Genomic DNA, 17,141 nt, shown 5'->3' on the forward strand with positions numbered 1-17,141 from the left:
ATTTTCAAAAATTCATAACTCTGTCAAAAAAATCACATTTCTTTCATATTTGAGAGCATTATGCAGGATAATATCCTTTGACTGCAATGCAATAAAAAGAAAGTAAAATATATATGAAATTGGAATGTTCTGTAACAGGCAAGTTAGCTATCTGACCTCAACCCAAGTGAATGTACAGTTAATAGAGCCAATGCTGAAGTTGTCGTCCCACAAGAATAAGTTCTGCATGGTCATGCAGTTTTTGAGGGGTGCCTGCTCTAATCATTTATCATTCTGTCCCTTTTGTATGTATGTTTACATAAGTAAATTACAGACTGGTGACAATATTGCTTATCAGTGCAGGTAGCTGAGTGGATAAGGAGCTGGCCTGTCAATAATGCTGACCTGGATTTGAATCCCACTTGTGTTACCTGTGTCCTTGGACAAGACACTTAATCTGCATTGTGTCAGTCTACCCAGCTGTAAAATGGGCACCAGCCTCAGCTGGGAAGTAACCTGTACTATGTTCCACAAATGCTTGTCTTTGCTGTATGATTCACTGTGATAACGCTGCTGATGATGCAGGTCATCATTGCAGGAAGAAGCTTTCTGCTCAAGTTGACTAGAGGAGGAGACGTGGAGAAAATGGCGTTGCTTTCATTCCTCTGCACCAGCAAGTTGCAGATGTTACCTTCACAGTAAGATGAGCAGCCCTGAGAGTAGAGAGTTAAATGTCAGTTACAGATTTTGCACCTAACATAAATCCTCCTATGTAAGGCTTTACACTTGGGTTTGATTTTTAATTCCATAATTCTCATAAAATCTCAATCCAGATTAGACAAAATGAGATTGGATTTGAATACGTGATAGCCATTATCACTGACATCAGCACAGCCAGAAATCTGACAGTCAGCGAGGGCCGCACAGCGCTTGGTGACAGACACGCTGTTCCACTGGGTGTCCATCATGTGGAATGTGTAGCAGTACCTGGAATCTGGAAGATGCAGCACAAGTCCAATCAAATTTGATGAATGCTACTGTTATTTGGAGGCATTTTACTAAACAATTATTGGTTTATGCCACCTAAAACTAATGCAGCAAAAGCTACAGACACATCTTTGACCCAAACTAAGATTTGATCATTTTCCTGTTTTACAGTCCTGTACTCCACCCCAACGTGAAGCTGGGAATGGGGACGCAACTGTTTCCCCTGGTGTTGTGCAGCCGCCTGGTCTCCCTGAGTTGCAGTGTCACCTGTGTGGGCGCGCATCTTTGCGTTGTTCATGCACAGAATAACACGTGTCGTGTTTTCTTTCATTACTTGTTTTACATTAGTTCCTGGTTTTTCACTCCATCCTCGCCAGATCATTATATTATTGTGCCTCTGTCTGCTCCTGAGTGGAGTGTTCTTTGATGTTCCCCCATCAATTTCTTTCAACTTCCTGGTTTGGTTTCTTATCACTATTTGACCACTTCACGATTGTTCCTCTGTTATTCTTCGTAACTGTTTGCCCAGTGGCTCCAAACTTATTTTCTGTGGAACCCTCCTAATTGTACTTAAGAAAGTGCGTGAGCCTGCTCCCCACCAAAAAAAAAAAAAAAAAAAAAGAATTAAATGATTGGGAAAACAACTGACATCATACGTTGCTCCCCTTTTCTCTTTGGTTTATCTTTTTAATACATTTTGAGGGTCAAATAAATGTATGACTAAGTTATGACTAGATTTAAAATGTGAAATTTTAATTTTGATCATATCAGAGCAGATGAAACCTCAGGCACCCCCTGTGATCTTTGGTATCTCCCTAAGGGGGACCTGGACCCCACGTTTGGGTACTAAGGTGTTTGCCTTCCCCCTGAATGCCACATTGGAATGGTTTTGTATTTGCACTGTAAATATCCACCTCATCTGCTCAAACTGTGTTGTGTCCTGTATTGTAGATTCTTATCCTGTGTGATAAGAAGGTTTTTTTCTTTTGTTTTTTTTCCATCCAGTTACATGTTTGACAAGAAAAAATATGAAGTTCAGTGCAAATAATAACTGGGCTTAAAGATTTAGCCAGTCAAGGATTAGGCCCTGAGTCTTGTATAGGCTCTGGGGCGCTTTGGTAGCTGTGCTATTCCTCCAGATTCCATAGGGGGACATCAGTCTGAATTAGGTTACTTTCCAAGCAAAGGCTGATACCCATTTACAGGTGGATGGACTGAAACAGTGTCTTGTCCAAGTATAAACACAGCTAGTGTGAGTGGGAATCAAACCCAGGTGTATTGTTAGCCCAGCTCCTTCTCCACTGAGCTGCCTGCTCAAAAAGAAGAAAATGTTATGCTCTGAAGAGTATAACCTCTACCCTGGAAAGTAAAATCATTCCGGCTGCCAGTATTGGAAGTATTGTTCTTTAAGTCATTACTCAAAGTTAGAAACTGTAGGTGAGGGTTGGATCGTGGTGTTAGTTAAACTTTGAGAGCAGGTGCTGCTGTGGGTGTTGCCTCATCTACTACAGTGCATCTGGAAAGTATTCACAGCACTTCACTTTCTCAACATTTTGTTATGTTACAGCCTTATTCCAAAATGGATTGAATTATTTTCCCCCCTCAAAATTCTACACACAATACCCCATAATGACAATGTGAAGAAAGTTTTTTCTTTTTTAGATTTTTGCAAATTTATGAAAAAAAAACCCCTAAGAAATCACATGTACATAAAGCCCTGTTCCCACAGAATAATGAATGATGAATAATGAGGCACATAGCAATTTTTTTTTGGTACGAGTCCAGTTATTCAACAAACATGTAAGAACAGTGGTGCTTAGAGGCAGAATATTCAGCTAACGAGGTTCATCGCTGAGCATGGCGCTAATTTCAAGAAGTTCAAAATTTAGCAACAACAGCATGGGGCAGATTGTGCACAAGGTAATACGAGGACAAACAAGGATTTTAGAGGCATGTTTGTGGTGAGAACAAGGCTGATGAAAGCCCATTATTAGAGTACCTGGTGGCTACGAGGACAGGACTGGCTATTTTGGCTCCTCCGTCTCGCGCACTTTGTTGTGACAATCCCACCTGCTTTGTGCACTGTATAAAAAATTATTATTTTGTAGTGGATTAATCATTTTCTGTCACAGTTTGGCAGTTGAAAACACCTCTAATCGCTTCTGGAATCACAGAGGACTGTTCCACCTGGACCCTTTTTTTCCTCTCTTTCTCCTGCTCTATGAGGTGGAGAACGTATTTGGAAAGGTAATTATTTGTAATAGCTTGGTAAAACAGTTGCATGTTCATTCCTTCTTTATAAGTAACTGTAAAAGTATGTTTATGATAGATTTAACATTTTGTTATAATGGATCAGATGAGGCACGTTATGTGCACGCTGACGCAATGACTCACATTCAAGACAAACATTTACGCAGAACACGAGCACGCAAAAGAGCGATTTTGCAGACAATAACGAATGAACACAAAGTTAAAAGTTGGATCACTGGTGTCAAAATGAAGAGGAGCATTTAAGCAGAACACGAGCACGCAAAAGAGTGATTTTGCAGACAATAATGGATGAACACAAAGTTAAAAGCTGGATCACTGGTCTTGACTAGATGCTGTGAATTGACAACCCACACTTTAAAGGGACAAGCGTGGGAGGGCTGGAGGGTTGGACCAAACCCATGCCTAAACGTGCACCAATGTCACTTTACATGGTGCTACATGGATCATCTCCCCTCTAGCTGCCACCTTATCGTGGTGGGGGAGTTTGTGTACCCGGATGATCCTAGGAGCTATGTTGTCGGGGGCTTTGTGCTCCCTGCAGGGTCTCCCAAGGCAAACAGGTCCTAGTTGATGGGTCAGACTAAGGGCAGCTCAGAACCTCCATGACAAGTGAAAGATCAAGGACCGAGACGTCGCCCGGTGTGGCGGAGCCGGGGTCCCACCCTGGAGCCAGGCCTGGGGTTGGGGCTCACGCGCGAGCGCCTGGTGGTCGGGCCCTAGCCCATGGGGCCCGGCCGGGCTCAGCCCGAAGGAGCAACGTGGGCCCGCCCTCCTGTGGGTTCACCACCTGCAGAGGGGGCCATGGGGGTCGGGTGCAGAGAGGATTGGGTGGCGGTTGAGGGCGGGTGGCCCGGCTGCCCGGTCCATGCTCACAGCCCCTGGCTGTTGGGACGTGGAATGTCACCTCGCTGGGGGGCAAGGAGCCTGAGCTTGTGCGGGAGGTTGAGAGATACCGACTAGAGATAGTTGGGCTCACCTCCATGCACAGCATGGGCTCTGGTACCCAACTCCTGGAGAGGGGCTGGACGCTTCATTTTTCTGGCATTGCCCACGGGGAGAGGCGGAGAGCTGGGGTTGTATTGCTTATTGCTCCCCAGCTCAGTTGACATGTGTTGGAGTTCACGCCAGTGAACGAGAGGGTCGCGTCCCTACGCCTTCGGGTCGGGGACAGGTCTCTCACTGTTGTCTCGGCCTATGGGCCGAGCGGCAGTGCAGAGTACCCGACCTTCCTGGAGTCCCTGGGAGGGGTACTAGATAGCGCTCTGACTGGGGACTCCATTGTTCTCCTGGGGGATTTCAACGCCTACGTGGGCGGCGACAGTGAGACCTGGAGGGGGGTGATCGGGAAGCACGGCCTCCCCAATCTGAACCCGAGTGGTGTTCAGTTGTTGGACTTCTGTGCTAGTCACAGTTTGTCCATCACGAACACCATGTTCCAGCACAAGGGTGTCCATAAGTGCACGTGGCACCAGGACACCCTGAGCTGGAGGTCGATGATCGACTTTGTAGTCATATCATCTGTCCTTCGGCCACGTGTCTCGGACACTCGAGTAAAGAGAGTGGCAGAGCTGTCGACCGATCACCACCTGGTGGTGAGTTGGATCCGCTGGGAGGGAAGGAAGCCGGTCAGACCTGGCAGGCCCAAACGTATCGCGAGGGTCTGCTGGGAACGACTGGCGGAACCCTCTGTCAGGGAGGTCTTCAACTCCCACCTCTGGGAGAGCTTCTCCCAGATCCTGGGGGAGGTTGGAGACATGGAGTCCGAGTGGACCATGTTCCCCACCTCCATTGTTGATGCGGCCACTCGTAGCTGTGGTCGCAAGGTCTCTGGTGCCTGTCGCGGCGGCAATCCCCGAACCCGGTGGTGGACACCGGAAGTAAGGGATGCCGTCAAGCTGAAGAAGGAGTCCTACTTATCTTTGTTGGTAGGTGGGACCCCAGAGGCAGCTGACAGGTACCGGCAGGCCAAGCGTGCCGCAGCCCGTGCGGTCGCAGAGGCAAAAACTCGGGTCTGGGAGGAGTTCGGGGAGGCTATGGAGGAGGACTATCGGTCGGCCTCGAAGAGATTCTGGCAAACCGTCCGACACCTCAGGAGGCGGAAGCAGCTCTCCACCGGCACTGTTTACGGTGCCGGTGGGGAGCTGTTGACCCTGACTGGGGATGTTGTCGGGCGGTGGAAGGAGTACTTCGAGGATCTCCTCAATCCCATCATCACGTCTTCCGAAGAGGAAGCAGAGACTGGGGACCCAGAGGCGGACTCATCCATTACCCAGGCAGAAGTCTCCTCGGTGGCAAGGCTCCTGGGGTGGATGAAATCCATCCTGAGTACCTTAAGTCTCTGGATGTTGTGGGACTGTCTTGGCTGACACGCCTCTGCAACATCGCGTGGCGATCGGGGACAGTGCCTCTGGATTGGCAGACCGGGGTGGTGGTCCTTCTGTTTAAGAAGGGGGACCGGAGGGTGTGTTCCAACTATAGGGGGATCACACTCCTCAGCCTCCCCAGTAAGGTCTATTCCAGAGTACTGGAAAGGAGAATTCGACCGATGGTCGAACCTCGGATTCAGGAGGAGCAGTGTGGTTTTCGTCCTGGTCGCAGCACACTGGACCAGCTCTACACGCTCCATCGGGTGCTCGAGGGTTCATGGGAGTTCGCCCAACCAGTCCACATGTGTTTGGTGGATCTGGAGAAGGCGTTCGACCGTGTCCCTCGGGGCACCCTGTGGAGAGTGCTCCAGGAGTACGGGGTCCGGGGTCCTTTGCTAAGGGCTATCCGGTCCCTGTACGACCGCAGCAGGAGCTTGGTTGGCATTGCCAGTAGTAAGTCAAACCTGTTTCCAGTGCACGTTGGCCTCCGCCAGGACTGCCCTTTGTCACCGGTTCTGTTCATTATTTTTATGGACAGAATTTCTAGGCGCAGCCAGGGTGTAGAGGGGGTCCAGTTTGGGAACCACAGAATCTCATCGCTGCTGTTTGCGGACGATGTGGTTCTGTTGGCTTCGTCAAATCAGGACCTTCAGCGTGCACTGGGACGGTTTGCAGCTGAGTGTGAGGCGTCCGGGATGAAAATCAGCACCTCCAAATCCGAGGCCATGGTTCTCGACCGGAAAAAGGTGCTTTGCCCTCTTCAGGTCGGTGGAGTGTCCTTGCCTCAAGTGGAGGAGTTTAAGTATCTCGGGGTTCACGAGTGGGGGACGGATGGAGCGTGAGATCGATAGACGGATCGGTGCAGCGTCTGCAGTGATGCGGTCGCTGTATCGGACCGTCGTGGTGAAGAGAGAGCTGAGTAGGTGGGCAAAGCTCTCAATTTACCAATCGATCTATGTTCCGATCCTCACCTATGGTCATGAGATTTGGCTCATGACCGAAAGAACGAGATCGCAGGTACAAGCAGCCAAGATGAGTTTCCTCCGCAGGGTGGCTGGGCGCTCCCTTAGAGATAGGGTGAGGGGCTCGGTCACTCGGGAGGAGCTCGGAGTCGAGCCGCTGCTCCTCCACGTCGAAAGGAGTCAGTTGAGGTGGCTCGGGCATCTTTTCCGGATGCCCCCTGGACGCCTTGCTGGAGAGGTGTTCCGGGCACGTCCCATTGGGAGGAGGCCCCGGGAAGACCCAGGACACGCTGGAAGGATTACATCTCTTGGCTGGCTTGGGAACGCCTTGGGGTTCCCCCGGAGGAGCTGGGGGAGGTGTGTGTGGATTGGGAGGTCTGGGCGGCTTTGCGTGAGCTGCTGCCCCCGCGACCCGACTCCGGATAAAGCGGAAGAAAATGGATGGATGGATAGATGGATACATGGATCATATGTGGCTTGATGTGGATCATATGCAGCAACACGAGCCATTCGAGGCTAGACGAGGCTCAAATGACAGGTCAGTTGTGGCTGATACCTGGCACATGCGAGGTACTTAGAGGCACATAGAGGCTTCTTCGCAGCGGATATATGATAGATTTTATATGTGGATCATTATTCAAATAATCACTGAAATTTCTGGCATATCCATACATGGCTCATTATTCATGGCTTTATTATTCAGTGGGATGCAGGCTTAAGTGTTCACAGCCTTTGTCATGAAGCTCAAAATTGAGCTGAGGTGCATCTCGTTTCCACTGATCATCCTTAAGATGTTTCTACAGCTTAATTGGAGTCCACCTGGAGTAAATTCAGTTGTCTGGACATGGTATGGAAAGGCACACACCTGTCTACATATAAGGTCCCACAGTTGACAGTGCATGTCAGAGCACAAACCAAGCATGAAGTCAAAGGAATTTTCTGTAGTCCTCTGAGACAGGATTGTCTCGAGGCACAAATCTGGGAAAGTGTACAGAAACATTTCTGCTGCTTTGAAGGTCCCAATGAGCACAGTAGCCTCCACCATCCATAAATGGAAGAAGGTCGGATCCACCAGGACTCTTCCTAGAGCTGGCTGCCCATCTAAATTGAGCAATCAAGGAAGAAGGCCCTTAGTCAAGGAGGTGACCAAGAACTTGATGGTCACTGTCAGTGCTCCAGTGTTCCTCTGTGGAGACAGGAGAACCTTCCAGAAGGACCACCATCTCTGCAGCAATCCACCAATCAGGCATGTATGGCAGAGTGGCCAGACGGAAGCCACTCCTTAGTAAAAGGCACATGGCAGCCCACCTAGAGTTTGCCAAAAGACACCTGAAGGACTCTCAGACTATCAGAAACAAAATTCTCTGTTCTGATGAGACAAAGATTGAACTCGTTGGCTTGAATGCCAAACGTCATGTTTGGAGGAAACCAGGCTCCATCCCTACAGTGAAGCATGGTGATGGCAGCATCATGCTGTGGGGATGTTTTTCAGCAGCAGGAACTGGGAGACTAGTCAGGATTAAGGGAAAGATGAATGCAACAAGGTTCAGAGACATCCTGGATGTAAACCTGCTCCAGAGCGCTCTTGACCTCAGACTGGGGTGACAGTTCATCTTTCAGCAGGACAATGACCCTAAGCACACAGCCAAGATATCAAAGGAGTGGCTTCAGGACAACTCTGTGAATGTCCTTGAGTGGCCTAGCCAGAGCCCAGACCTAAATCCGATTGAACATCTCTGGAGAGATCTGAAAATGGCTGTGCACCGGTGCTCTCCATCCAACATGATGGAGCTTGAGTTGCTGTGAGGAATGGGCAAAACTGCCCAAAAATAGGTGGACCAACCTTGTGGTATCATATTCAAGAAGACTTGAAGCTGTAATTGCTGCCAAAGGTGCATCAACAAAGTATTAAGCAAAGGGTGTGAATACTTATGCACACGTGATTTCTTAGGGTTTTTTTTTATTATTATTTTTAATGAATTTGCAAAAAAATAAAAAAAAATTCATGTTGTCATTATGGGGTGTTGTGAGTAGAATTTTGAAGGAAAAAATGAATTTACTTAAGATGCATCAACAGCGCATTGAGCAAAGGGTGTGAATACTTATGTCGAATACTTATGTCCATGTAATTTCTTGGTTCCTTATTTTTAATAACTGTGAAGAAAAACAAACTTTGTTCATGTTGTCATTATGGGTTGTTGTGAGTAGAATTTTGAGGGGAAAAATGAATTTACTCCATTTTGGAATAAGGTTGTACCATAACAAAATGTGGAAAAAGTGAAGCGCTGTGAATACTTTCTGGATGCACTGCACAACATGGAACTGCTTTGTATCCCATCTGATGATCTGTCAGTGGGTTCAACAGGCATGATAAAAATGTGTGGGTCAGTATTAAATGCTAAGCTATTAAAAAAAAACCTTAAGGTTTTGTGAAGGAAGGAGCTCCATATCTGGAAAACCATACATACACATACCTTTTGGGCAGTACACGTCTGGTGCCCAGTGATTACACTCATAATTATCTTCCACGTCTTCACATGTGAAGCACTTAAAGCCACCTGGATGAGGTGTAGCTGTGGAGGAAAATCAGGCACCCTTCAGGCAGGCAACCTTCCATTTTAGGACACTTACTTTGAACCTCATATTGGCAACGTGTGAGGAAAAAACCTTTCTGAAAGTACACAGTTGCATATTTCAATGGATAGATCAAATTTTCTGCAGCATGTAAGTCTAATTACTTCCACATTTAAAAGAAGACTGATTTGCTTCTTTCATAAAAGGCTTTAGTTTTCTAGATAATCAGTCAATCTGCACAACTGATGATCATAATATCCAGCATCTTATTGGGGATCCTACAAATTCTCTGGAAGTCTAAAAGAGCAGTATCATAGACTGAGTCAAACACTTTGAAAAAATTAAACTTTCTTATAATTCATGCATGTAACTTGTATGCTGGTGCACCTAACAGCACTGAATCCTGTTGACAATCCAATTGGAAGTACCATACCTGGCACAGAGAGCAGTATAAAATAATGATGGCATGATATCCTCGCTCGAGTGCTTGGTAATTTTTTTTCAAGGGAGCAAGCAAAGAATGCATACACTGTGGACAACCTGACAGTCTGGAGAAAGCATGAATTGTCAGGTGTTTTGTCAAATCATGGTGGACTCAATGTCTGACACAATAAGAAATATAACTGGTCATATGTCTTGCCTTCAGAGTCGTGCGGGAGGAGACGGCGCTATTTAGATGTTAAAAGATGTTAAAAAGCCTTTATAAAAGCTTTTAAACTTTTTTGTTATGAGAGTGTCTTGGAGTTATTTTTGGTTGTTTCTATAAAGTATCCCATCCAAAGAGTACCTCAAACAAACAATTTTTTGAGTCCAGGAAGTGCTTTGAGATAATAACACGGCTGCTTTTGTAACGAAACTATCAGTGATACATGACGACCGCAAAGGAAATGTCAGAATTAATGCCACTAAACTGAATCCCTATATGTAGTTCTGAACTGTTGAAATATTGTTGTGCAAAAAGTTGCATTCCCCTGCAATATTATCATGTTACTTTTTATGACATCATATCAAAATAACTTCAGGCTTCATGTGAATTTTAAAAAAAGCCAACATAATGAAAATTAAATAAACATATAAAACACAAAACTTGTCCTTACGCAAGATGATGCAAGAACATTTCCAAATCTTTGAACACCTTTTGTTTTTTTAAAACTTGGTTCAATTTATAAGGAGTTGAGAGAGTATACCACCATATTTTTGTTCAGTTTAAAAGCCTGGAAATGTGTTTTCACTTGGACATCAAATAGTATATTAAAAACATTGCTGAATAAAAAAAAAAAATAAAAAATATATATATATATATATATATATATATATATATATATATATATATATATATATATATATATATATATATATATATATATATATATTTGGGAAAGTGCAGCGAACATCTTTTTCCCATAATAATTTATAAAAGAGGAGCTCTTTCGACACAGTGCTCTCTAAGGCAGCATTGTCAATGAATAATTTGATAAATTCTGCAAAATGGATAAGTTCCATGGATAGGCAGGTCTCCAAATCACCAGGATATACCTGCAATAGCTTCTTTGTAGCCTCCTCAATTTCAGCTGAGTCTGCTGTGTCAAGCCTATGCAAGAAACCAAAGAGATCAGTTACTTTGGCATATGCTTGCAGTCTTTGATTGAGACAGATTATGAGTTTATCTATCACAGGCAGGAAACTTTCCACTTTAAACTTTTGTGATGGTGACATTTCTGCCTCAGCTCCATGGCCATAGTCTAATGGGTTTAGCCGCACATTTTGCTTACGGACTCTGGAAGAGGATTGACTGTATGTTGTGCAGCCAGATAACTTACTGCCTTTGTATCAAATATTGGATAAGTAAAGGATCAGCTGAATTGCAGCACTGTGAGAAAGAAACATTGGAGATGTATTCAGCAAGATAGCAATCTGGTATTGTCACTCGCAAGTGTACACCTGGAATGTTCGAAAGGTGCAACCAAAACAGGGAAACTGTGCATCGTACAGGGCTTTGTTTTTCACCTAGTACGGGGAAAGTCTACTGCTTTGCATGTAGAATTATGAATGCAGCAAAAACATCACTCACATTCTATGGGTTCACAGATTGGAAGCATGCCAGCACAAAGCTGGCAGAGCATGAGACTTCACACGACCACGTAAGATGTATAACTGAACTGGCAAAACTGACCAGAGGGGTAGGCAGAATTGACCATGACTTAGAAAAGCAAGCTGTGAATGAGGAACATTACTGGCATCATCTTCTGCAATGACTAGTCAGTGTAATAAAGTTCATATATGAGAGAGGACTAGCCCTTCATGGAGGCAATGAAGATATTGGTTAACCCCACAATGGCAACTACTTGGGCATACTGGAGCTTTCGGCAGAGTATGATGATTTTCTGAAAGAGCATTTACGGAAGTTTGGTGAAAAGAGGACTGGCCATTCAAGTTATTTGTCTTCCACAATATGCAACGAGCTGATTGAGGTGATGGGTAATAAAGTATTGAGTGAAACAATCGCTCGCATTAAGAAATCAAAATACTACTCTATATCCCTTGACTCAACCACTGATGAAAGCCACATTGATCAACTGACATTAATATTTCGCTACATGGAGCAAACAGAGCCTGTTGAAAGATTTTCCCATTCATGCCAAATCAGGGTCACAAAGCCCAAGACATGTTTAATGGCCTGCAGGACTTTCTAAATGCACGCAACATTGATATACAAAATTGTAGAGGTCAGTCATATGATAATGCATCTGCAATGAGTGGCATAATGGCCTCCAAGCAAAAGTTGCAACTGAAAACGAGTTGGCATTCTGGATACCCTGTATCGGTCACTCACTAAACCTGGTAGGCCAGGCGGCAGCTGAATGTTGTCCTGCAGCTGTTATGTTTTTTGATTTCCTTGAGAAACTCTATACATTTTTCACTTCATCTACACATCGTTATGAAATACTCAAGGATGCTCTCCACTCACTGAAATCAGAACAGTCACACCAGTCTCAGCCACCTACATTGCCAAAATGTGTGACAACTACTTGCTGGTCCTGCAGGGCAGATGCCACAAAAGCTCTTGCCAATGGATATTCAGCATTTGTTGATGCTTTGCAGAAACTAGCAGAAGACCAACAGGAAGCGGATAAGAGCCTTTGTTGAAGACAGACAAAATGCATTCAACAAATATGAAGCTGAAGGCAGTAAGTTATCTGGCTGCACAATCTATCTATCAATCTATCTATCACAGGCAGGAAACTTTCCACTTTAAACTTTTGTGATGGTGACATTTCTGCCTCAGCTCCATGGCCATAGTCTAATGGGTTTAGCCGCACATTTTGCTTACGGACTCTGGAAGAGGATTGACTGTATGTTGTGCAGCCAGATAACTTACTGCCTTCAGCTTCATATTTGTTGAATGCATTTTGTCTGTCTTCAACAAAGGCTCTCAATGACTGTAATGCAGCAACACCATTGTTCAGATCCAGTGTTGCACTCTGAAGGGTCTGACTGGTTCCAGCAAATCTATTGAGAATTTCATTCCAGAAGACACAGTATATCCCAGTTTCCAGTTGCAGCATTTCATCAAGAAGACCTTTGCTCTCAGATCTTGTCTTATCCGCTTCCTTTCTAAATGCACACAACATTGATATACAAAATTGTAGAGGTCAGTCATATGATAATGCATCTGCAATGAGTGGCATAATGGCCTCCAAGCAAAAGTTGCAACTGAAAACGAGTTGGCATTCTGGATACCCTGTATGGGTCACTCACTAAACCTGATAAGACAAGATCTGAGAGCAAAGGTCTTCTTGATGAAATGCTGCAACTGGAAACTGGGATATACTGTGTCTTCTGGAATGAAATTCTCAATAGATTTGCTGGAACCAGTCAGACCCTTCAGAGTGCAACACTGGATCTGAACAATGGTGTTGCTGCATTACAGTCATTGAGAGCCTTTGTTGAAGACAGACAAAATGCATTCAACAAATATGAAGCTGAAGGCAGTAAGTTATCTGGCTGCACAACATACAGTCAATCCTCTTCCAGAGTCCGTAAGCAAAATGTGCGGCTAAACCCATTAGACTATGGCCATGGAGCTGAGGCAGAAATGTCACCATCACAAAAGTTTAAAGTGGAAAGTTTCCTGCCTGTGATAGATAGATTGATAGATAGATTGTGCAGCCAGATAACTTACTGCCTTCAGCTTCATATTTGTTGAATGCATTTTGTCTGTCTTCAACAAAGGCTCTTATCCGCTTCCTGTTGGTCTTCTGCTAGTTTCTGCAAAGCATCAACAAATGCTGAATATCCATTGGCAAGAGCTTTTGTGGCATCTGCCCTGCAGGACCAGCAAGTAGTTGTCACACGTTTTGGCAATGTAGGTGGCTGAGACTGGTGTGACTGTTCTGATTTCAGTGAGTGGAGAGCATCCTTGAGTATTTCATAACGATGTGTAGATGAAGTGAAAAGTGTATAGAGTTTCTCAAGGAAATCAAAAAACATAACAGCTGCAGGACAACATTCAGCTGCCGCCTGGCCTACCAGGTTTAGTGAGTGACCGATACAGGGTATCCAGAATGCCAACTCGTTTTCAGTTGCAACTTTTGCTTGGAGGCCATTATGCCACTCATTGCAGATGCATTATCATATGACTGACCTCTACAATTTTGTATATCAATGTTGTGTGCATTTAGAAAGTCCTGCAGGCCATTAAACATGTCTTGGGCTTTGTGACCCTGATTTGGCATGAATGGGAAAATCTTTCAACAGGCTCTGTTTGCTCCATGTAGCGAAATATTAATGTCAGTTGATCAATGTGGCTTTCATCAGTGGTTGAGTCAAGGGATATAGAGTAGTATTTTGATTTCTTAATGCGAGCGATTGTTTCACTCAATACTTTATTACCCATCACCTCAATCAGCTCGTTGCATATTGTGGAAGACAAATAACTTGAATGGCCAGTCCTCTTTTCACCAAACTTCCGTAAATGCTCTTTCAGAAAATCATCATACTCTGCCGAAAGCTCCAGTATGCCCAAGTAGTTGCCATTGTGGGGTTAACCAATATCTTCATTGCCTCCATGAAGGGCTAGTCCTCTCTCATATATGAACTTTATTACACTGACTAGTCGTTGCAGAAGATGATGCCAGTAATGTTCCTCATTCACAGCTTGCTTTTCTAAGTCATGGTCAATTCTGCCTACCCCTCTGGTCAGTTTTGCCAGTTCAGTTATACATCTTACGTGGTCGTGTGAAGTCTCATGCTCTGCCAGCTTTGTGCTGGCATGCTTCCAATCTGTGAACCCATAGAATGTGAGTGATGTTTTTGCTGCATTCATAATTCTACATGCAAAGCAGTAGACTTTCCCCGTACTAGGTGAAAAACAAAGCCCTGTACGATGCACAGTTTCCCTGTTTTGGTTGCACCTTTCGAACATTCCAGGTGTACACTTGCGAGTGACAATACCAGATTGCTATCTTGCTGAATACATCTCCAATGTTTCTTTCTCACAGTGCTGCAATTCAGCTGATCCTTTACTTATCCAATATTTGATACAAAGACAGTAAGTTATCTGGCTGCACAACATACAGTCAATCCTCTTCCAGAGTCCGTAAGCAAAATGTGCGGCTAAACCCATTAGACTATGGCCATGGAGCTGAGGCAGAAATGTCACCATCACAAAAGTTTAAAGTGGAAAGTTTCCTGCATGTGATAAACTCATAATCTGTCTCAATCAAAGACTGCAAGCATATGCCAAAGTAACTGATCTCTTTGGTTTCTTGCATAGGCTTGACACAGCAGACTCAGCTGAAATTGAGGAGGCTACAAAGAAGCTATTGCAGGTATATCCCTGTGATTTGGAGACCTGCCTATCCATGGAACTTATCCATTTTGCAGAATTTATCAAATTATTCATTGACAATGCTGCCTTAGAGAGCACTGTGTCGAAAGAGCTCCTCTTTTATAAATTATTATGGGAAAAAGATGTTCGCTGCACTTTCCCAAATGTGGACGTGTTACTGAGAATATATCTGGTTCTAATGATCAGTAACTGCAGTGGTGAACGTTCTTTCAGTAAATTGAAATTAATTAAGAACAGGCTGCGAACATCCCTTGGACAAGAGAAATTAAACCAGCTAACCATCATGAACATAGAATATGATGTCATGAGGGAGATAGACTTTGAACACATGGCTGATTTTTCTAAACGTAAAGCTAGAAGAGTTTTGATTTAGGTTTTGTAAGTGATATGTGTGTTTGTATATAATATGTTTTTAAGCAAAATTTAATTTTCGAGTTCTGTTACTAATGTGTTATGTTAGGTCGCGCGTACTGTAGGGGCCTCCACACCTCACTTTGCCCCTGGGCCTCCACAACTGTAAATCGGGCACTGCTACAACGTACAACCCCAGCTATATGTGTATTAATTTGGTTTACAATTTCTTTACAATAAAAATAATCTAATGCTTATAGGCAATTAGACATTCTGTCAGTTTATTTGCAAAGAAGGGCATTTTTCTGCATGGCTGTTTTTTAATACCTACTGCAATTAATTTATGCCTCTAAAAGTTCTTTCCCCCCCCCCCTTTGTATGTCTTAATAGAGAAATTTTAAAATTGGTTTTGGGCCTATTGCCCGAACATAATGATATATATATATTCCTCGTTTCGAAACTCTTAAAACCTAAATTAAACTGGAGTTTATTTCGTAAATCCTACTTACTGGCTGTCGTTCCTCCACATCCCACAGAAATGAGTCTTTAATGCGCTGTAGATAAAAATTGGAAACTATCCGAGTCGCTCCGGCTGAGGAAGAGGAAGGTGGTGTGACGTCACTGCTACGTCATTATTTAATTTGTGCGACATTCAAAACGATTAATATTCACGTAAAGTGATTTTAAAAAAAAAAAAACCTCTTCAATTAACAGATAATCACAGAATCGAAAACTTACAACATCTAAATATTTTAGCAACAGTAATAAAATCATAAACATCCTATAACAAATGCTCATTTAAATTTAAATTTCAATTTATTTTCATTTATATAGCGCCAAATCACAACAGAATTGCCTCAAGGCGCTTCACACAGGTCTAACCTTACCAACCCCCAGAGCAACAGTGGTAAGGAAAAACTCCCTCTGAGGAAGAAACCTCAAGCAGACCAGACTCAAAGGGGTGACCCTCTGCTTGGGCCATGCTACAAACATAAATTACAGAACAATTCACAGAACAATTCATGGATGAATATACAAGAAATGCTGTTGGTGCACAGGACAGGAGGGTCGCCAACACAGATACAACTCCCATCTCTGGATGGAGCTGCACGTTAAACACTGAGAAAAAAAACAGAATCAGGCACCAGAAAGACAAAAAATACTGTATAATTTGCCAGCATTAATCAACAAGAAAAACAGAAGAATTTAACAGAATTTTAAAAAATGAAACGTACAAATCATATGACAAAATCCAGATATCTGGTGGCTAAATGGTCAACTTATACTTTAACTTAAAATAAGAAATTTTACTTTGTGTTTAGCTTTTGATTTTAACTTATTATTCATTATTTCACATTCAGTGTTGTTTCATGTTTGACATTTTGTCAATAAACTCAAATATATTTCTTAGAAGTTGTGACAAGTGTGTAAACTGACTGAATAGCACTTTTCCATCTCAATCAGAAGCTCAAAGTGCTTTACAATGATGCCTCGCAGGAGAGAGTGGGAGTGGGACACACAAAGACAGAGAGAGGGAGAGACAGAGGTGTTCAAGCGTGTTCAGCTGTTAAAGTGCCAAGCACAGCCAGTGGATTGATTTTATTGTGCCTACATTCTGTGTAAATGTAATGTGTCCTCAGTTCCCAAACGCTTATTGAGTGTTGTTAGAAGGAAAGGTGATGTAACACAGTGGTAAACATACCACTGTCCCAGCTTCTTTGGAACATGTTGCAGGCATCCATTTCAAAATGAGCAAATATTTGTTACAAAAACAATAAAGTCTATCAGTTTGAACATTAA

The 17,141-nt window shown here is 43.7% G+C and overlaps 1 protein-coding gene across 1 annotated transcript; it reads right to left on the reverse strand.

Moving 5' to 3' along the window:
• Positions 1-130: 130 nt before the first annotated feature.
• LOC117520633 (ly6/PLAUR domain-containing protein 6-like) lies at positions 131-9,151 on the reverse strand (the record flags this gene model as incomplete). The annotated part of the gene is made up of 3 exons (XM_034181942.1): positions 131-692; positions 843-973; positions 9,040-9,151. Coding segments are annotated over 3 exons (435 nt in total), but the record flags the coding sequence as incomplete, so codon positions are not given.
• Positions 9,152-17,141: the final 7,990 nt, after the last annotated feature.

This window comes from Thalassophryne amazonica, chromosome 1 (assembly GCF_902500255.1).
Source record: "Thalassophryne amazonica chromosome 1, fThaAma1.1, whole genome shotgun sequence".
Lineage (NCBI taxonomy): Eukaryota > Metazoa > Chordata > Actinopteri > Batrachoidiformes > Batrachoididae > Thalassophryne > Thalassophryne amazonica.